Consider the following 21,828-nt stretch of genomic DNA (forward strand, 5'->3'; position numbering starts at 1 on the left):
CAGTTTTTAGGGCTTCTTGTAGCTGAAAAGGGAGTCATTTCTGATATTTCTCTATTTCCAAGGAAATGGATAAAGTTAGTTTTACTTGCGAAAAAGTGTTAATCTAAGTGACACACTTTTGGTCATTGAATGTTACTCAAAAGTGAGCTGAAACCATCGAGAAGTCACATAGAAGCGATCTGAAAACGAGGCAGCTGCGGTTTTAGCCCGACCTCAGGGCAGCTCATCTGCAGCCGACCACTGTGGGAAACAAGTCACCACTTCACACGACTCGAGCCAGAGATCTGAAGCTAGGAAGCCACAAGCCACAAGCCACACGTGTACAAGACAGGTCTCAAATGTTTCGAAGAAATCGCTGCTGCATCACTTCCGTTTCCGATTCCACGGGTCGGACCTCTTATACCTGAGAGGGCCGAGCTCCTGGCTGTGCATCTGCTGGTCTCGAGCTCCCAGGTCCTCATATTTAAAGGGAAAGCCCCCCTGCCTTCCTGGAGAAAGCTGCAGTGCTTTGCTGCTGAGGAGGCCAGGATGCTATTGTCGCTGGCTCTTGCGTGGATCTGTCTCCTCTCCCAAGCACATGGAGGTGAGTTGAGATCAGTATAGTAAATTAAAGATGGGCGAGCAGCTGAGGGCTCGAGTTTGGTCGAGCCAAAATATCTGGCTCTAAGGTGGCCCATGGACCACTAGGAGCCGAAACCGAGCTGAGCGGAGAAACTGCATATTCTGCCTGCTCTGCATCCCTTCTGCATCCTTTTCACGCACATCATTCCCCAAGCCCCCAAGGGTGCCAGTGGTGCAGGCCATAACCTCTGATGCCTCATCCAAGGGGATGAAAGGGACTTTGTGCAGGAGGGCTGGCATCCCAGTAGTTTGGACGGAGAGATAAAGTGAGAGCAAGAAACACAGAAGGAGAATCATAGAGAAGGAGAGGGGTCAGGTGGTGGGAGGGTCGCAAGACGTGGAGGTGCATAAGTAGTGAGAGAAAACAGCGAGGGATGGTACTAGAGCAGAGATAAAGAGAGAGCTGGAGAAGGAAGAAAACCGGTAATGAAGACAGAATTTTTGGGCAAAAAGAACAGAAGCTAGAGTCCGAAAGAAAGATAAAAAAAGAGACAAGGTGGTAGAGAGTGAGAGGTTACAAGAGTTGAAAGGAAGAAAGAGAAAGCAGTAGCAAGATGGAGGGATTTGAGTATGTATTGTTGTTTTAGGCTATTTAAAATGGTCTATTTTTATGAATTGGGTAATGTGTGTAATATTTCAATAAGATTTTATTACTTGGAATTAAAGTTTTTTTAATTGACTCCATGTGCTTGAAGGAAAGCAAGAGGCTAACCACATGGCCATTTTCCGGCTCAGCTCTTACGGCCAAGTTGGACCATTGCCTCGGCTTGCCACATTAACTCTCTGCCTCGACACATCGCTTCAAAAACACAATCCTGTAGATTTTTAAGATCTCCTAACACTTTGTGCACTAAGGAATTGTGATAATAAATGCCACTGCTGCCAGGCAGTACCCAAATCATTACATTGTCCTCGAAGCGAGTTTGCCCCAGCCAGATTTAAACCTGTACCTACCTTTGGTTACAGACTTCTTTTTGCAGCAGGCACATTAACCTAACCAGCTATGCAATCCCTGTATAATCTATACACTGCAGGGCTGCTCTTCCAAACAAAACATGGCCAGAACTTTGGAAAGTACCATATGGTTTCTGACTGTCCCTCTCTTTCGAACTCTGGGCCTCATCTAGAGTTTTGTTGAGGATTCGTTACTCTGTCACAAACGTGATGCATATCGAGCACCTATTACAAATGTTTTAGGGGGTGCTTTAAAGGAGCCGAGTCTCAGCCCAGCAAGTATTTAAAAACAGACCTTGAAACGGGTCAGTCTCTGCAATCATGTCCTTTACTGCAATGAAAAAAACACGGATCTATATTTGAATAATGAATGTTAAATACGTTTAAATAATCCAGGTCTGCAATTATGTGAAAACATAAGAAAATAAATAAAACACTTACAGATAATTCTGTGCTTTTAGAAACGCAGGCTCTTGCGTCGCCCCTGCGTGTCTTTTATATGATACAAAGTGAGGCACCGGTGGCGCTGGGGGCTTGTAAATGAGCCCCACAATATCCATCCATGGGCCTCAGTTACACTAAGCGGCATCCAGCCACGAGAAGGGAGTTCCTGCCGCTGCTCGCAGAGCTGTGTGAGCACCTCGGAGCGCTTTAAAGGTGTAGGCCTTGAAGAAATATACGGAGTGTGCCCTGAAGGGCTTGAGGGTGCCGAGATCAGATACGCACTGAGCCCTGGACCCGGTCTGCGGATCCTGGGTTGAAAGGACTGACGGATGGAGGAACACGGATTTATTTATGTATGCGTTTTTGTATAGCGCGGACTTTATCCAAAGGTGTCAGAGCGCTTCACAATAGGAACAGAACTGATACACGAGAACATTACAAGTGAACAAATTACAAAAGCAAACGCTAAGTTACATGAGGCAAAAGTGACAATCGTGAGCAAACAAATACAAGAGGTAGCAAACGGTGCATTACAGGAGGAAAAAGTGACATGTGTGCAGGTTACAAAAGCATATAAAGGTTGAATTATTGTGGCTTGCTAGTTACTATTACTAATTGTGGTTCTATATTGCCACTATTATTACAGCTGTTCTATTAAATGTATCTGTGGCCTAGATGTATCATCGTTCCTATTTGCGATTTCTTAATAGCGATTTTTACCGAATCGCTATTAAGAAATCGCAAAATGGGATGTATGTTGTAAATCGCTATTTTTTTGCGATTCCTTATTATTCCTAATTTGCGAATTCGCAAGTTGCAAATTCTCAAATAAGGAATAATTTCCCATTCATTCCTATGGGCCAGGAGGCCCATAGGAATGATTGCGAAATAATTCTCAAATTGCGAATTCGCAATTTGCTAATCGCAATTTGAGAATTATTGCAAGGGTGCAGAGGTGTCTCATGGACACCCTGCTGCACCCCTGAAACTTACATATGTGTGCATATGGCGCACATACATGCCCTTTGGGCATGTATGTGTGTCACATGCCACCCTCAAAATTGCCAAATTTTGGTTTTTGAAAGGATTTCGCAAAATAACACGAACCTCAAGTTGGTGTCAATTTGCGATTGCTTAACCTGAATTCGCAAATTAAAAAAGTTTCATACATGGCATTTAAGGAATCGCAAAATTGCGATTCCTTAAATGCTTAAGCAAAATAAGGAATCGCAATTTTTTGCGATTCCTTATTTTGCTAATTTCACATACATCCCAAAACATGCAAAATGTCCGTTTGCGATTCGTTAAGGCCAAAATTCTGCGAATTTCGGCCTTAACGAATCGCAAAATGCTTGATACATCTAGGCCTGTATCCTTATCCACAAGTATGTCCATTTCAGTAAGATACTTATGTATTTCACATACACTGTGATCAGGGGCGGCTCTAGGCTCATGGTGGCCCTGGGCAGGGAGCGTAGGTAGGAGGCCCCAGAAGGGAGGGTCCGGGCAGGGCGGAACCCCCTGGAGCTCAGGAAGGTGTTTCAATAAAACGTCCAGAAAAGGCACTAGATGAGTACCTGCGGCTGCTCCTACCCTTCTATGCCCTACCTTTACACGCACTGCTGCCTCCATACCGTTCTTGTACATCTATACCTTCTAGTGTATATAGTACAACCCTGAACTGCACCTTATCCTTCCTATACCGCTGTACCTTCCTAAAACAGCAGCTGTCTCTGCCTTATTCTTCCTACAACTTGTACTCCTTTTTTCCTTCCTATGCCCCAATGCCGTACCTTTCCATACACTGCAACCTCCATATTTATTTATTTAATTTATATGGCGCGTTATAACCACCGGGGTCTCTAAGCGCTGTATCACCTCTATACCTTCCATTTTACACAGCGCGGCCCTCTGCTGCACCTCATCCTTTCATACCCATGTGTTCTCCATTTCCCTGCACTACAGCCTCTCTCCCTATCATTCCCGTACCACAATAGCTTCACAAACCCCTCCCCCTTTATTTTGTTTTTTCTAGAGCCCCTACCTTTCGCATATAGATGTCTCACTCTATACCACACCCCTAGACAATGCACATACACCATTCCGTGCACTGTCCTTTGCACATTTCCCACGCAACACACCCCTAGACATTTACTCCAGTACATCTACTCCTCTAAACATGTCTGCCTATGCGCCATCTTCCTCTCATGTCACCTTCTGTCCCCAGCACATTTCTTCTTCAGTAACCCACGTCTTTGGCTCTACAACTCTCTGCACATCTTAGTTTATATACCCTTTCTTTTACTTTTCTACACCCTACACATTTCCCCACACCCTACACTGCTCCACCTTCCCAAACCCCTGCCCATTTGCCTATCTACAACCCATCTCCATACGAATGCCGCCTTTGCCACCACCTCCCCTACGCATGACCCGTATATAGTGTCAACCCCTACTCATGGTTCGCTTTTCTACTCACCCTCTACAACGGCACACCCCACTCTTCTTTATATTGCCCCTGCTCCACACTTCTCTTTCAGTTCTCAGCATTGTTTCTTTTCGACATACTCTCTTTCTGAACCCTCTTTCATTGTATATGTCTCTTTCTGCAGCCTCTCCTGCACATTTCCCCTTCTTTTCCCCTCTTATCCTATCGGCTTCTCCTTGTATACATTCTCTGCCAGTCCCCGGCGTGCATGGCAGGCTCTGCCCTCTGCTCCGACAGCTGAGGCCGCTCCATCTGGCTTGCGCGTCTGTGGAGAGGCCCTGGGGTGTCAAGGGCCGGCCCACACGGCCTCACTGAGTGGAAGCCCATCCCTATACCGTCACAGCACAGCAGCGTCTCAAACTGCAGCCACCGCCGCATGTGGCTTCAATAACCACGCACATGCTGGGCCCATCAAGGGCGCACAAATGTAGACATTTTTTCCCATATAATTATTTAAGCTTTTTCAACAATACTTTTAATATCCTTGCGGCACATTGCATAAACACTGGACGCCCTAGGATTATTAGAATCATGTTAAAAAGTGAAAGTAATTACTTACTGGGACAGCCTTAATTGATCTGCGATGGAGGCCTGCTGCGCAACACGCTGCCTGCTTCTCTCTTCGGCTGATGATTATCTCCTTGCAGTTGGGCAGTATGGTGGGCGGGCCGCGGCCAAAAACAATCCTTATTGGCCTGAATCTGGGCACACACTTGAAGATTCACCAGGGAGGGACGGGGTGGGCTATTAATATATTTTACAATAGTTCATTGGTAGCTCATGAACGATTGTAAAATGCGGTGACGGTGACCTACACCCGAGGTAGGGACCCAGGCAGTTTCATTTTCTGGCAGTGATGTGTGACTTGTAAAAATACGGTCTGAGGCAGCTGCATCCAATTTAAAATATATTTAAATTAAGCACTGGCGTGGTCGCCCTTGGCGTTTGGTGGCCCTGTGCAGGTGCACAGCTTGCACATGCCTAGGGCCGGCCCTGCTGTGATTGTTTGTTCCTACGGGGAAGCGCGAACGCTTTCTTTCCTGCTGCGGATCCCGTGTACTTCACCATTTTTGCCTTGGCCTGGAATCACAGTAATTGTTTTCACACTAGTAGCAGTTTTTCCTTGATTTGGTTTTAGTGACTCCGGCCTCGTAGTTGCTGTAATTTCACACGAGGAGCCGGATTACTATGTTTTGCGAGTGACAGTGAAGCGCACGCTTTCCTTCCCGCATTTGGAGGTCGGGAAACCGTGACCTCAGCTGATATAGCCGCGGCGCTCAGATTCTTCACCCGAGTGTTGGGGGACTCAGAGCTCACGCTCCCTTTGCCTTTCCTACTGTGCTGGAAAGGTTCTCCTTTTGTTTCTGCCTGCAAAGAAGTCATTGTTAGGGAAACGGTGAAGGTATTAATGTACGTGACATTTAAGGTAAGGTGTATTACCTAGTGTGTATTATGCTCTGAGCCAGAAGATACATTTCCTGGATTTTTGTGTGTGCTGGTGGAACCCCTGCCTTCGCTGATAAAGTCATTCACAGTTACCTGAAGTGGGCTGCTGGTAGGGATTTTATCTGTGCCTTACTTGTGCCCCGATTTCGTCTGCATTGTTTTGGTGCTATTTGTTGTGCTTCTTAACCCTCCCCGCTCCCTGCCGCTGCTCCCCCGCGGCCCCACCTCCGTTCCCTCCAGCATCCCCGGACCTCGCCCCCCGCTCCCGCCTCCCAGCTGCTCCTCCCTCGCTCTGCCCTCTGCCCCCCTACACTCTCCACTTATGACAGAGTGGCAAACATGCAGTGTTCACACGCAGCGGGCGCGTCCTATGCGCGGCAAAGGCGCGCCAAAGGTAAGCCCGTCTCCGCCTGTCCGCGCCTAGACCACGCGGAGCGCCGGACCCCCTGGCCCCCGCAGAGGCCCACCCCCCCGCCGAACATACGACACCGCAACCCTCACTGCCCTCAACACCGGCAGACTCCCCGACTGCCACCGAGCTGCCCCAGGACACACCCATGGACCCTTCACCTGCCAATCCTGCAAGTTCTGCTGCATCCGGACCCACACTACAACCACAAACGCCATACAGAGCTCCAAAAACAACCACCTAAAATGCATAATGCTCAACACCCGCTCGGTCCACAGACACGCCATTGAACTATGGAACCTACTCGACACCACAACTCCGGACGTCGCCTTTCTCACGGAAACCTGGATGAACGCCTCATCAGCACCCGACATCGCCATAGCCATCCCGTACGGATACAAGATCATCCGAAGGGACCGCATCAACAAAACAGGAGGAGGCATCGCGATCGTCCACAAGAACACCATCCGCATCTCGACCAGCTCCGACGACACCCTCACAGCCACCGAACACCTCCACTTCCAGATACACACCGACCCCAAGACAACACTCAGAGGCACCCTCATTTACAGACCCCCAGGACCCCGTACTAAATTCTGCGAAGACATCGCTGACCTTGTCAGCCCACACACCCTCCCTTCCGAGGACTACATTCTCCTAGGAGACCTCAACTTTCACCTGGAGAATAACAACAACAACACCACCACCCTACTATACAACCTCGCCAATCTCGGACTCAAACAACTGGTGAACACCCCCACCCACTACGCCGGACACACGCTCGACCCAATCTTCTCCTCCAGCAAACACATCTCCTTTAATCACACCACGGGACTCCACTGGACGGACCACAGCTGCGTCCACTTCAGCTTCAGAAAGACCACGACCCACCGCCACCCGCAACAGGTTCCCCTCAGAAGCTGAAACAAAATTACCCTCGACCAGCTCACCACATCACTGAACCAAAACCCTCCTGCCAGATCTACAGACCCAAATCAAGCAGCCTTGTTGAAGATGCCCCCACCACATCTTCAACAAGGCCGACTCCGTCCGTCATCGCACCCCAACTCAGGGATATCATCAACTGCTCCTTCAACACCGCTACCTTCCCGGAAAGCTGAAAGCATGCCGAACTCAGAGCCCTCCTAAAGAAACCTTCTGCAGAGCCCACCAAACTTAAGAACTACCGCCCCATCTCTCTCCTCCCGTTCCCCGCCAAAGTAATTGAGAAGACCGTCAACAGCCAGCTCGCCGCCTTCCTTGAGTCTAACGGCTCCCTTGACCCCTCACAGTCCAGCTTCAGAGCAAACCACAGCACCAAGACCGCCCTCATCACAGCCACAGACGACATCCGGACACTGCTCGACAACGGGGAAACAGTGGCCCTCATCCTCCTGAATCTTTACGCAGCGTTCGACACGGTATGCCACCGCACCTTAGTACAACGCATCAGGAACGTCGGATTACTAGATAAGTCATTGAACTGGATTATCTCGTTCCTCGCCGGAAGAACCCAGAGAGTCCGCCTCCCCCCCTTTCAGATCAGAGGCCACCGAAGTCATCTGCGGCGTACCACAAGGATCTTCGCTCAGCCACACCCTCTTCAACATCTACATGAGCCCCCTCGCATCCATCGCATGCCAACACAACCTAAACATCATCTCCTACGCTGACGACACTCAACTGATCCTCTCCCTCAACAAAGACCCAACCACCGCCAAATCCAACCTACACGAAGGGATGAAAGACGTAGCGGAATGGATGAAGAACAGCCGCCTAAAACTGAACTCGGACAATACGGAAGTCCTCATCCTAGGATCATCCCCCTCTGCCTGGGACGACTCATGGTGGCCGGGCCCTAGGCAGCGCACCCAACCAACGGACCATGCTCGCAACTTGGGATTCATCCTCGACTCCTCCCTCTCGATGACCAAACAAGTCAACGCCGTCTCATCATCATGTTTTAACATCCTACGCATGCTCCGAAAGATCTTCCGATGGATCCCCACCGAAACAAGGAAGATGGTCACCCAAGCACTTGTCACCAGCCGACTAGACTACGGAAACACCCTCTACACCGGAACCACAGCCAAATTGCAGAAAAGACTTCAACGCATTCAGAACGCCTCCGCCCGACTCATCCTGGACATAACTCGACACAACCACATATCAGAACACCTGAGAGACCTGCACTGGCTCCCTGTCAGCAAGAGAATCAGGTTCCGTCTCCTCACTCACACACACAAGGCCCTCCACAACCTAGGACCCAGATACCTCAACAATCGCCTATCCTTTTACACCCCCACCCGCCAACTACGTTCGTCCAACCTAGCCCTCGCCGTGATCCCACGCATCTGAAAAGCCACCATGGGAGGAAGATCCTTCTCATACTTGGTGGCCAAGACCTGGAACTCCCTCCCCTCTCACCTCCGTCTTACCCAGAACCACCTCTCCTTCAGGAAGCAACTCAAGACCTGGCTGTTCGATCAGTAACGATCCCCTCTCCCTTAAGTGCCTTGAGACCCTCTGGGTGAGTAGCGGTTGGTGGTGCGTCGTAGTTCTTCTGAAGCTGAAGTGGACGCAGCTGTGGTCGGTCCAGTGGAGTCCGGTGGCGTGGCTGAAGGAGATGTGATTGCTGGACGAGAAGACGCGGTCAAGCGTGTAGCCGGCGTAGTGGGTGGGGGTGTTCACCAGTTGCTTGAGTCCGAGGTTGGCGAGGTTGTCCAGTAGGGCGGTGGTGTTTCTATTGTTGTTATTCTCCAGATGAAAGTTGAGGTCCCCTAGGAGGATGTAGTCAGCGGATGGCAGGGCATGCGGGCTGATGAAATCTGCGATGTCTTCGCTGAATTGTGTGCGTGGTCCAGGTGGTCTGTAGATGAGGGTGCCGCGGAGGGTGGTCTTGGGGTCAGTGTGTATCTGGAAGTGCAGGTGTTCGGCGGCGGTGAAGGTTTCGTCGGAGTTAGTCGAGATGTGGATGGTGTTCTTGTGTACGATGGCGATGCCTCCTCCCGTCTGGTTGATGCGGTCCTTCCGGGTGATCTTGTATCCGTCCGGGATGGCTTTGGCGATGTCTGGCGCTGAGGAGGCGTTCATCCAGGTTTCGGTGAGGAAGGCGACGTCCGGTGCTGTTGTGTTGAGCAGGTCCCAGAGTTCCACGGCGTGCCTGTGGACGGAGCGGGTGTTGAGTAGGATGCACTTCAGGTTGTTGCTGCTGGTGCTCGACTTGGCGGGGGTGGTGCAGGTCCGGGAGCAGGTGAATCTGCAGGCTTGGCAGGCGAAGGGTCCGTGAGTGTGTCTCGGGGTTGCTCGGTAGCAGGCAGGGTTCCGGCCGGCATTGAGTGCGTAGAGGGTGGCGGCGTCGTCGGTCCGTCGGGTAGTCTTGCATCGGCAGGGGCCAGGGGTCCAGGCGCTGGGCACGGTCCAGGCGCGGACGGGCACAGACGGGCTTGCCTTTGGCGCGCCTTCGGCGCACAATCGGTGCGCCCGCTGCGTGTGTCCGCTGCGCGTGCTAGGGGACGTCATAAATGGAGAGCCGGGAGGGAGGGTCAGCTGGGTGGCGGGAGCGGGGTGGCGAATGGGCAGGAGGGGGGCAGGGCCGCAGGGAGGCAGCGGCGGGAAAAGTGGTTGGTCGGGTGGCTCAGCGGCGGCTGGGTCGTCCGGCAGTGCAGGCAGGAAGCAAAACGGCAGAAACAAGAAGCAAAGCCAAAAACAGGCAAGGAGCAGTGGTGCGAGGGGGTGACCTCGCCTGGAGTGCAGATCAGCGGACGCTCCCAGCACCTGGCGCGGTCCCCTTAAATGAGGAGCCGGGAGGGAGGGTCAGCTGGGTGGTGGGAGCGGGGCGGCAAATGGGCAGGAGGGGGGCGGGCCGCAGGGAGGCAGCGGCGGGAAAAGTGGCTGGTCGGGCGGCTCAGCGGCAGCTGGGTCGTCCGACAGTGCAGGCAGGAAGCAAAACGGCAGAAACAGGAATCAAAGCCAAAAACAGGCAAGGAGCAGTGGTGCGAGGGGGCGACCTCGCCTGGAGTGCAGGCTCAGCGGTCGCTCCCAGCACCTGGCGCGGTCCCCTTAAATGAGGAGACGGGAGGGAGGGTCAGCTGGGTGGCGGGAGTGGGGCGGCGAATGGGCAGGAGGGGGGCGGAGACGCAGGGAGGCAGCGGCGGGAAAAGTGGTTGGTCGGGCGGCTCAGCGGCGTCTGGGTTGTCCAGCAGTGCAGGCAGGAAGCAAAACGGCAGAAACAGGAAGCAAAGCCAAAAACAGGCAAGGAGCAGTGGTGCGAGGGGGCGACCTCGCCTGGAGTGCAGGCTCAGCGGTCGCTTCCAGCACCTGGCGCGGTCCCCTTAAATGATGAGCCGGGTGGGAGGGTCAGCTGGGTGGCGGGAGCGGGGCGGCGAATGGGCAGGAGGGGGGCAGGGCCTCAGGGAGGCAGCGGCGGGAAAAGTGGTTGGTCGGGCGGCTCAGCGGCGGCTGGGTCGTCCGGCAGTGCAGGCAGGAAGCAAAACGGCAGAAACAGGAAGCAAAGCCAAAAACAGGCAAGGAGCAGTGGTGCGAGGGGGCAACCTCGCCTGGAGTGCAGGCTCAGGAAATACTAAAAATGGCCGTAGGGGAAAGAAAAGGAAGATGAAGAACCGTCGGTTACCGAAACGTGAACAGAAAAACTGCGGTTCCATCCAGAAAATAAAATAGGAACTAATGACATATCTCTCTCCCTTGGAACAAAAATAACAAGCATTTACAAGCAATGGTTTCGCCTTTGGAAAAGTTAGAGCTATTGGCATTGTAAATGTTAAAATGTGTATTTATGATTTGGTTTTGAATACAGATAAATAAATGTAATTTGCATTTACATTGTCATTAGCTTATTCTTTCGCAAATGTGAGACCTATTGTACCCTATGGACGAGCTCAGCAGACAGCAATTACTACCACACACACACACACCCAGAGCCACACACACACACACACCCAGAGCGCCACACACACACACACACCCAGAGCCACACACACACCCAGAGCTACAAACACACCCAGAGCCATATATACACCCAGAGCAACACACACACTCAGAGCCACACACACACACCCAGAGCCACACACACACCCAGAGCCGCACACACACACAGAGCAATACACACACACACCCAGAGCACCACACACACACCCAGAGCCACACACACACACACCCAGAGCCACAGACACACACACACACCCAGAGCCACAGACACACACACACACCCAGAGCCACATACACACACACAGAGCTACTACACACACACAGCCACATACACACGCAGAGCCACACACACACTCAGAGCCACACACATACACCCAGAGCAACACACACACCCAGAGCCACACACACCCAGAGTCACACACACACCCAGAGCCACACACACACACACACACAGAGCCACACACACACACCCACAGACACACACACACACACACACCCAGAGCCACACATACACAATCCCAGAGCCACCCACACACCCAGAGCCACACACAAACACACACACACCCAGAGCCACACACACTCACCCAGAGCCACACACACACCCAGAGCCACACACACACACACACCCAGAGCCACACACAAACACATACTCCTAGAGCTACACACACACCCAGAGCCACACACACACACCCAGAGCCACACACACACAGACACACACACAGAGCCACACACACACACACAGAGCAACACACACACACAGAGCAACACACACACCCAGAGCCACATACACACCCAGAGCCACACACACACACCCTGAGCCACACACACACACACACCCAAAGACACACACACACCCACCCAGAGCCCCACACACACCCACCCAGAGCCACACCCACCCACTCAGAGACATACACATAACATGAACTGCCTCTGGTTCCATATTCAGATCTGTCCTTCCAGAGTTGGGCAGTTTCATGGCGCTGTGGTCACTGTTTCAAATGCACAAGTTAGAGCTTGAAGCCTCGAGTCTGACGGTGGGGGAGGGGATGGGAGGGATGGATGTTTCATCTTAGACTAAGAAGCCCGTGTGTGTGTAAGCGGGTGGCTGGAGTGCTAGGCACTTGATTCCAGCCGCAGCTGCCTGCGCCCCTTGGCCTGGACTCCATTTCCCGAGCTGCTGAGCTGCTCGTTAATAGATGCAATGTGGAGTGTGCCTGTCCGTGTGAGCTGCCAGGAGTCTCCTGAGACTAGTGCAGAAGCTCAGTCACTGATCACTGCCAGCAGCACCGACAGGCAGAGCTGCTTCCTCACTCTCTGGCGCACACACACGTTTTTTTCCTGTTGTTTTTTTCCCCTTTTGGAATCGGGTCCCTGGTGAAGCTATTCTGCAAAATCGGCATCCAGTGGGACGAGCACCTTGCACCCGGGAAGAGGACTGTGCATGCCTGGACTCCCTCCCGCAGCGACGGCAGCACACAAAGTGCAGGCACAAGAGGACTCCCAGCAGTAAGTAGCACTCTCCACTGGAGTGCACCTGTGTCTACTGACTACAAAAGGCCGCCATTGAGGAGTGTCACAATATAATTTTACTGCCTCTTTTATGGGTCAATTTCTCCTAATAAACCTGAATCTATGAGTAATATCATGAATCAAACTGTGGAATTTGTTTAAAGAGTGCAGGTTGCAAGAAGATGCACCAGGACTCAGAAGTCAGTCCTCTTTCAGATACACCTTCGCCAGACTCCGCGTGTTTCTAGTTGAATCACGTCCAATTAGCATGATTCTGGTAAAGTCACCGCAATCAAAACCTGAAATGCGTATTCCGTTCAAACGCTGCCCCTGAAACCAGCCACCAGTCTCGTTATTATGGTCTTCAGCTCTCGGACACCAAAACAACAAGCATTAAGCACGGACAGCGGGAGGGGGGGCGGGTTAACGGCACACAGACAGCGGGAGGGGGGGCGGGTTAATGGGCACACGGACAGCGGGAGGGGGGCGGGAACGGGCACAAGTTACAAGCATACTGTGCAAAGCGAAACATTCACAACACGAGGCAGCAACGACACACACAAAGACATAAAACAAACAGTTTAAAATATAAACAAAATGCTGCTTACCTGATCGCAAATAAAAACAGCACCACTCTGGATAAAGGCACTTCGAAAAAGACGAAAACAACACGGTTAAAAAAAAAGCACCCGCCCACCGCCGCAATGACGTGCTAAAAGGGGCTGGATGAGAAAAAATCGCCGGAACGCCCACGAGTCGCCTCGCAGAATGACGGACGACTGTCTCTTCCAATGGCTAGCCTCCATTTATGGAGCTAGCCAATGGAAGACAGAGGTGGGACAAAGTCCACATACTTGTAAACAAAAGATTTCACCTGCACGAAACGCTGCTGCGCAGCTTTCGACAGGCGAAACCTAAAAAGGTCCATGGTGCAACCTATATTGGAATAGAGTCAAAGATATGAACCTCAATGTAATATCTCAACCATAGAACCGAATGCCCCTTTGTCTCAAGAGGATAAGGAAGTTAGTCTTCAAACTATTAGCTTAATGAGTGACCTTGGTTCAGGGAGAAAGTTGGTTAATTCAAACAGCCCCGTATTAGACCCTATTGGAGCCTCAGGAGGGCTATTCCAACACCCCAGTGGGCTCGTTTTACCCTCATCGAGTACAGTATCGGGTCAGGATTAGGATGTGGGTCTAAGAATAATGTTGGTTGATAACAATAGGGGGGTTAAGCCAAAATGTAACTCACTTACCGATCAATTAGGCATGAACATAACCAGGAACATTGATATAAGTGCCAGGCAAGCGAACAAGGTTTTAATATTTAGTTCTCTTTTTAATGATGAACCAATGTTACTGAACAGAAGTGCCCTCCTTAGACTTCTCTCTGAAATAGAGGATCTAGGGTTGATCACCACTGAAGATATTGAATTGGTATATTTAGATTGGAGGAGCTCTCCCCCTAGCACTATAGCCACTTTTTCCTCAAGTATAGTGTCAGCTCTTGTTCTAACAAATACTGATAGTCTCAGGAAAAGAGGAATAGACATCTTACCAAGTGTTGTATCGGATAGAACTCAGATTAAAAATTCTGGAGCATGTCATCAGGAGCAAGGAAGGAGTTGTACTGAGTACAAGGATGAAAATGCACACGTATAGTTTGATGCCATGGAAATAACGGTAGGAAGTAAAACAGGAGTAAGAGAAATTAAGCTTCGAACATTCAAGGTTCAGGAGGCACCCAAAGCTGATGGGGATGATGTGGTGATAAAATGGAGTTGGGTTGCTGGTACCTTGAATGGGGTAAAAACATCGAGTATAAACTCCATAGAACGAGGGTAGCCAAGTGGGGAAATTTATTTCATGAAACATGGCGGGGCTAGGAAAATCTTGTCATAAGCTCAAATCATTGGTTGAGATAAACCCCATGATCATCTATCTCCAAGAGACATGGGCCATGGAAGAGTTCCAGCTAAAGAATTATTATGTGGTTTGCAGTTTAGCAAAAAAATCCATAAAAGGGCATGCAAGCGGAGGCCTAGCTATTTTACTCAGTAGTATATAGCTTGGGACCCCTGATATACAAACACCCCTCAAATTGTTGCATTTGTGCAAAACTGAAATTAGGAAATGATAATTTAGGGTATGTAAAGTTTTTGTTTCTGATAAATGTGTACATTCCCCCGGGGAGGGCATCCAATTCATTGGTTGACTCTAATTGCAGTTTTGTGCATAATTTGTGTAATACAGAAGAAAATGCGCGTATATTGATGGTAGGGGACTTTAACGCTAAAATAAATAATAGTGCTGCTATAGTCTACTCTAATACGGATTTGGAGGAGATGTGGGCTATTCCAGAGCCTGTATTTCCGGCTCAGTTAAAATCTGATAAATAAGGCCTTTCCCTTTTACAAAACCTTAGGAATCTTGATTTAATATTTTTAAATGGTAGATTTCCAGAAGACTCACCTGCATCTTATACTTTCAATGGAACCTATAGTCAGACCCTTATTGATTACATGGCAGTTTCCATTCAATTGTTTAGTGCGTGTACACAGTTTAAGGATATCCCCTCTACGATGAGTGACCATAACATTTTATTAGTACAGATGGTTATAAATACCGAAAAGCCCGAACTCTGGAATCGGAGGAAGGAAAATGTCACCTATTCCCGAAACAATGGCCGTACCTACTGGTCCTACGAGGTACTGCCGAACCTCCAGAGGGTTTTTAAGAATATTGCATTTAGAGCTAGTCTGGAGACACCGAGAGAGATTTGGCAGCAATCAGAAAATTGGGAAGAAACAAAAAAGTGATGAGAACCTCCCCTATAGTATTAGTCTCATTGGAAATTAAAAAAACTGAATAAGGAGATTAACCTGTTCCCAGAATAACTGTAGCTTCTCTGTTTTTTATTAGTAGCCTGCTCTTGGTTTCTATAAGCGCTGGGATGCCTCATGGTAACCGTGCGCGGTACAAAATTCAATAATAATAATAATAATAATAACGAGTCGATTAGACTCCAATTCAAAGCCCCTAGCTTAAAAAATCAGAGAGAGATTCATAGACCTAAACAGGTACGGAATAGAAAAAAAGTATCAGAATGGAGGAAAGTAGAAGATGAAAAATGGGTAACTCTTCGTGAAGTGTCCTTATCCGGGGACACCAGAAAGTACTGGGCATTGATAGCGAAGTTTTGTGATGGTAGAGAAAAATCACAACCCATTTTAATCTCTGAGTCTGAATGGTCTATGTATATCTCCCAACTTTATGCCCCTAATCAATTAGCTGATCAGTTTGAGGGAGTTCTTAAGAACTCAGAATTGGGGGTTGACGTAGGGCGACCAACAGAATTGGAAATTGTAGAGTATATCAAGGGATCAAGATACTCTGGGGCAATGGGACCAGATGATGTTCCAGTAGCCATAATAAAACAGGATTGTGAAGATTGGGCAACATTTTTACATCCTTTGTTTGCTTATTGTTATGACACTGGAAACATCCCGTATTCCTGGAAAGGAAGTATATTGGTTCCATTATATAAGAAGGGTCCAAGAAATTCCCCGTCTAGTTTCAGACAAATTTCCCTCTTAGACGCAACAGGAAACTGTTTGCAAAGAGTATTCTTGGCCACTTCCAAGAGTGGGCTTTTGGAAACTATCATATACCTCTGGAACAAACAGGATTCCGCAAGAATAGTGGCCCTCTGGACAACTTTCTGTTTTACAAACTTTAATTGAAAAATATCCTACGGGCCGAGGGGTCCCGTTGTACAGCGCTTTTATAGACTTCTCCACAGCGTTCGATAGGGTCGATAGGGGGACGCTGTGGAGGAAATTGGTGACAATGGGGATCCCAGGGAACCTTTTAAGACTAATAATTGCACTTCATTCCTCTACGTGGACACAAGTATTATTGGGGGGATCCCACGGCCTATCAAGGAAAATATGTACCCACAACGGGCTAAAGCAGGGGTGCCTTTTGGCCCCTTTACTTTTTTCTATCTATATTAATGATCTGCCGAGTAGTGTGGGATGGAGTAAAGGTGACCCCCCCCAATTAGGTCCTCTTAAATTAAGTTGCTTGTTGTATGCAGATGATGCAATAATAATGGATTTAATACCAATTGGGCTACAAAGAAGATTGAGAGAGCTGGTTAAGTACACAGAGGAGCATTTTTTTAAAATAAACATTTTAAAGAGCAAAGTCATGATTTTTAGTTATCAAGGGTGTAAAGTGAGAAAAAACCTGAGTTGGTTTTTGGAAAGGGAAAAACTTGAAGTTGTGAAATTTTATCCATATTTAGGAAAAATATTCTCAAACAGGTGCTCTGCTAGAAGACATATGGACAATTGTAAAGGGAAAGCTATTTCACAAGCATCTGCAATTAATCGCCTGTACTGGCAATGTGGGAAAAGACATGTTTCCCACATCATTGCGGTGTGTACAAAATAAAAATAAGGCTGACATTGAATTATGCAAGTGAAATAGATGAGTGTGAATGGGCCAAATTTGAGAAAGTGGAAGGAAAGATTTGGTGCACAATATGTAATCTGAATTATGCTGCGCCAATAGCGGCACTTAGGCTCGAATTTGGTCTACTGTCAACATAAGTGTTATCAATGGCTGCCTGTTTAAGATGGTGCAATGCTTTGAATAATAGCCCCGATAACTTATTGAGGGCAGCATTGCACAGAGAAATAAATATTCATAAATATGAAGGGGAAAAGCGTAATTTTTAGAAACTACATAAAGGCTTTAAGTATGTTCGGTATAGATAAGGAAGGGGCAGCAGCTTTATGTAAAACCGTGTTAAAGCAGATAATTAAGAAGTCAATTTATGTGGTCTCTCGCGAAAGAGATCTGATACTATGTTCATTGAATGGGAGGATGGACTGTATTGCATGGAGTTCTATTGTCAAAAATCCCCAGCCATATGTTCTGTGGAACCTGTAACATGTTGTTCGTAAGTTATTCTGTTGCTAAGATTGAATTTATTACCCATGAGAGTTGTAACAAGATCCTGGGAGGGTATTTCCAAAAATGAAAGATATCGTCATCTGTGTAATAGGGGAATACAAGATTTGAATCATGTTTTGATTGTGTGTCCCGCACTCCACTCAATACGACGAAGATATCTAAGGATTGCTTTTTTAAAGTATAATATTTCTACAGCTGAACAGGCCCGTAATTGTCTTCTGTCCCCTCCATCTGAACTGATGTGTTTTAAAAATTTTCGTTTTTTTAAAGATTTTTTAAATGTCTATTAGGATTGTAATAGTTTTAAGTGAGTTGAAAGTTTGAAATACCTCAAAGGTAATTTATCTTCATTTGCTGCTATATCTGTTAAATGAAATTGCACTAAGTACTTGCACTCTTTTGTATGACATGTAAATAGTCGTATCATATTTTGGGCTTAAAATGTTTGTATAGCTGCTAGGGGAGTGTTGGTAATATCTCCGCCAAATTTTGAACAGAGCATTTGCACTTTTCTATGTCAATGGATTGTTTTTCCCCTTTCGCTAAATTCGGATTACATCTGGTATTGTTTCCTGTGTGTATTTTTAGATTCAGGTACTCCTGGATTAACTCCTCTGTGTACTTCTTTTTTAGGTCCTCTGTACAGCCCATATTGTGTTTTTAACTGAAAAAAGATCTTTTGTATTGATATGACGTAGCCCAGTGTATAGTTTAGTCTACTGTAGGAAAGGTCCTCTCTTTTAATTATTGGGATTGTAGTATAATATTGTACTTATATTCTTACTTTGTATTTCTGAAAGTAATAAATGATGTTTTATATATGTACTTTTATGTGGAATTCTTCGGAATTCTAAATCATAATAAATACTAATTGTGCAAAGTACAAGTAGAGTTAAAATACTGCAATACATGGCAGACACTCAAACACAAGAACAAACGTTACGTAGGCAATAGTGGCACTTGTGCAAGTATCGAAAGCAAACAAAATGTAAGAGGTAGCAAACAATGTGTTACAAGAGAAAAGTGACGTGTGCATGTTACAAAAGAGCAAAAGAGTACCAAACACAGGTAAAAGGGTAATACTGCAATAAATGGCAGACTCTCAAACCACAAGAACACACTGGGAAGGCACTTCCATAGTCATGGAGAATAGAATTCTCTATAATAAAAGGTCTTCCTTCAGATAATAGAGAGGGCATGAATTAAATTTGGAAGTGTCTTTGAAGGAGGAGAACTTTGAGGTCAGTTTTGAAGGCCTGGGAGGAGGAGGTGGTCCGGAGCTGAGGCAGAAGTGAGTTCCAGATTTTCACCGCGTTTCTTGAAAAGGATTGGGCCATAGATCTTTCCTTCTTGAAAGTTGGAGGTTCAAGCAGTAAATTTTCTGCATTTCGCGATGGTCTAGAGCCTCCAGAGAGTTTCAGTTTACTCGCCAGTTAGCGAATAGAGGAGGAGTGCAAGGCTTTGTGGGTGATGCAGGCAGTCTTGTAGATTGATCTTGCCTAGATGGGAAGCCAGCGGAGGGTGGAGAACATGGGTGTGATGTGGTCGCTTCCTTTGGCCCCATAAATGAAACGAGCTGCTGAATGGAGAACAGACTTAAGGGGGGACAGGTGGGATTTGTGGAGGCCAGTAAGAAGAGAATTGCAGTAGTCCAGTCTGGAGAGAACCAGCGATTGGACCAGGGTTTCAAGGTCATGTTCCAGGAAAAAGCGACGAATCCCCCAAAGAAGGCGCAGTTGGTATAGAGCAGACTTTGTAATTGAACTAATGTGGGAGAGTAGATGGAGTTTTGTGTCGAGTATGACACCAAGGAATTTTGCTCTGTCGACAATGATGGGTTTATTGTTCAGTAGATTCATCTGGTCCATCCATGATTGAACCGGGGAAGGGGAAAGTGAGGAGGAGAGGAGGAGGGATTCAGAATCAGTTGATGTGTTGACATCCAGTTTTGAATAGAGTCCAGAGTAGAGCTTAGGATGGAAAGATCGTGAGTGGAGGCAACCTTGAAGTAGATTTGAGTGTTGTCTGCGTAGAGATGATAGTGGACCCCGGATTTACTTAGGAGACTTCCCAGTGGTTCCAAATAGAGATTGAACAATGTGGGTGCAAGTATAGAGCCTTGAGGAACACCTTGACCTACAGTCAAAGGAGATGAAAGACTGTCCACTATTTTGATCATTTGGGATCTATCAGAGAGGAAGGAAGCAAACCATTTAAGCACAGTGCCCTCCATGCACATTCTCCGTTGAAGAGTGTTGAGGAGGGTGTAGTGATTGACTGTGTCAAAGGCTGCAGAAAGGTCAAGGAGAATTAGAAGTCAAGACCCCCCGAATCGAGTATCCGCAGCACATCATCAATCACTTGCAGCAGGGCTGTTTCAGTGCTGCAGTTTTGGATGAAGCCGGACTGAAAATTGTCAAGAAGATCATTGTCCTTGATATGACGAGAGAGTTGTTTCGCAACACATCTTTCTGTGATCTTCGCATGAAAGGGTAGGTTAGCGATGGGGTGGAAGTTGTTGAGGTCATTCGCATCAGCAGTGAGTTTTTTAAGCAGAGGGGTGACCTGCTCAGTTTTGAAGGGAGCCTTGACAGAAGGAGAGGTTGACCAGAGTGGTCCAATAGGGAAGAGAATGGGTATAGAAGTCAATGGCACTAGGGATGGGGTTAAGAGAATGGTTGGAGGGCTTTGTTTCGAGGATGCACTTGAGGAGGACATCTTCAGAGATGGGGTCGAAGTTCTGCCAAATGGCTACTGATATGCGCTCCTCTGGAGGGGTAGGATGAGCGACCTGATCCACAAGTGATTTCACTTTTTCGTCAAAGAATACAGCGAAATCCGCTGCTTTCTTTGCAGAATCCTCCAACTTGGAGGTTGGGGGAGAGCAGTTAGTATTCTTGATGAGATCAAATAGTTTTTTGGGTCTATTTTTGGCTAAGTCATGGAGGGTTCTGTAGTGTGATGCTTTCCCAAGGAAGATGTGCTTGTGGTACTTTGATCTTGCTGAACCGCGGACAGTACCCAGAGAGGGCGTTAACAGATGATAACAGACCAAAGCACTGAGCGGTTGAGCAGGTCGGCGCCGCGGGGCTCTGGTGGTGAAAGGGCTGCCTGGGGCCTGAGCACGGAGCGCGGCAAGACCGTAAGCAGGCGTTAACAGGTGATAACAGACCAGGGCACACAAGGGAGGGCGCCTCTCACTTACAGCGATAAACCACGTCTGGCGCTGATGGTCACAACTGTGTCTCGAAGCCATGCCTCTGACAGATAAAATAACTTTATTTTGTGTTTCATGAAACAAGGATAACAAGAAATATCATTTGTATTAATTGGCTCGGTGAGAGTTATCAATGGCTTTTGCTAACAGGTTATAATTAACAGGGATAATAATTACAATCTTTCTGCTTCTACTAACAACAGCATTTTCATTAACAATGACCAATAATACAATTAAACGCCAACGGTGCACCTTTAACTGCCGATCATTGGACAGTCCGCGCTTATCCAGTGATATTAAAGAGTTTTCAGGTGACTTCATCACGTCTTAAATCGATCGATCAATAACCCTCCTAACACCACGCTCTTTGCAGCACCACAAAAATCTCAAGAAATATGAAATTCTAAATAGTGATGTGATACTTTGTTTTAAGTTGCATTATTTTTAATGAATATTAAAATATTTTGTGCATCGCATAAAACAACGTCTTCTTCACAAAACCTAAAAAACAACATCAAAATGCAGTGAACGTGCAGGTCCCATCTGACGTTAGCAGGGAGCCTTAGCCCTGCGGCTTCATGGTGTTTTTAAATCTCAGGCATAAAAGTGTCAACTGCAGGGATACAAGGCGGAGCTGGCCCTGTGAGATTCGCTATTTGACCTGCATCTCACTGCAGATGTCAGCAGGAACCCATTCCCTCTCTAGCTCCGATATGCTCTTATGCGGAGGCCTCAGCATTTTTTTGTTTTTAAGGATAAAAGGCGGCGTCAACTCTGCAGAGATTCTTTGGTGTGACCTGCAGGCCAC

The 21,828-nt window shown here is 47.8% G+C and overlaps 1 protein-coding gene across 1 annotated transcript in view; it reads left to right on the forward strand.

Moving 5' to 3' along the window:
* Positions 1-419: 419 nt before the first annotated feature.
* The window catches only part of LOC147715124 (granzyme-like protein 1), a 288,780-nt gene continuing 267,371 nt past the window's right edge, over positions 420-21,828 (forward strand). The window contains exon 1 of the mRNA XM_086923608.1: positions 420-583. Within this exon, the coding sequence (XP_086779734.1) occupies positions 529-583 (55 nt within the window). The 5' untranslated portion in view covers positions 420-528. The remainder of the gene's footprint in view (positions 584-21,828) is intronic.

This window comes from Lissotriton vulgaris, chromosome 5 (assembly GCF_964263255.1).
Source record: "Lissotriton vulgaris chromosome 5, aLisVul1.2, whole genome shotgun sequence".
NCBI classification, from domain to species: Eukaryota; Metazoa; Chordata; class Amphibia; order Caudata; family Salamandridae; genus Lissotriton; species Lissotriton vulgaris.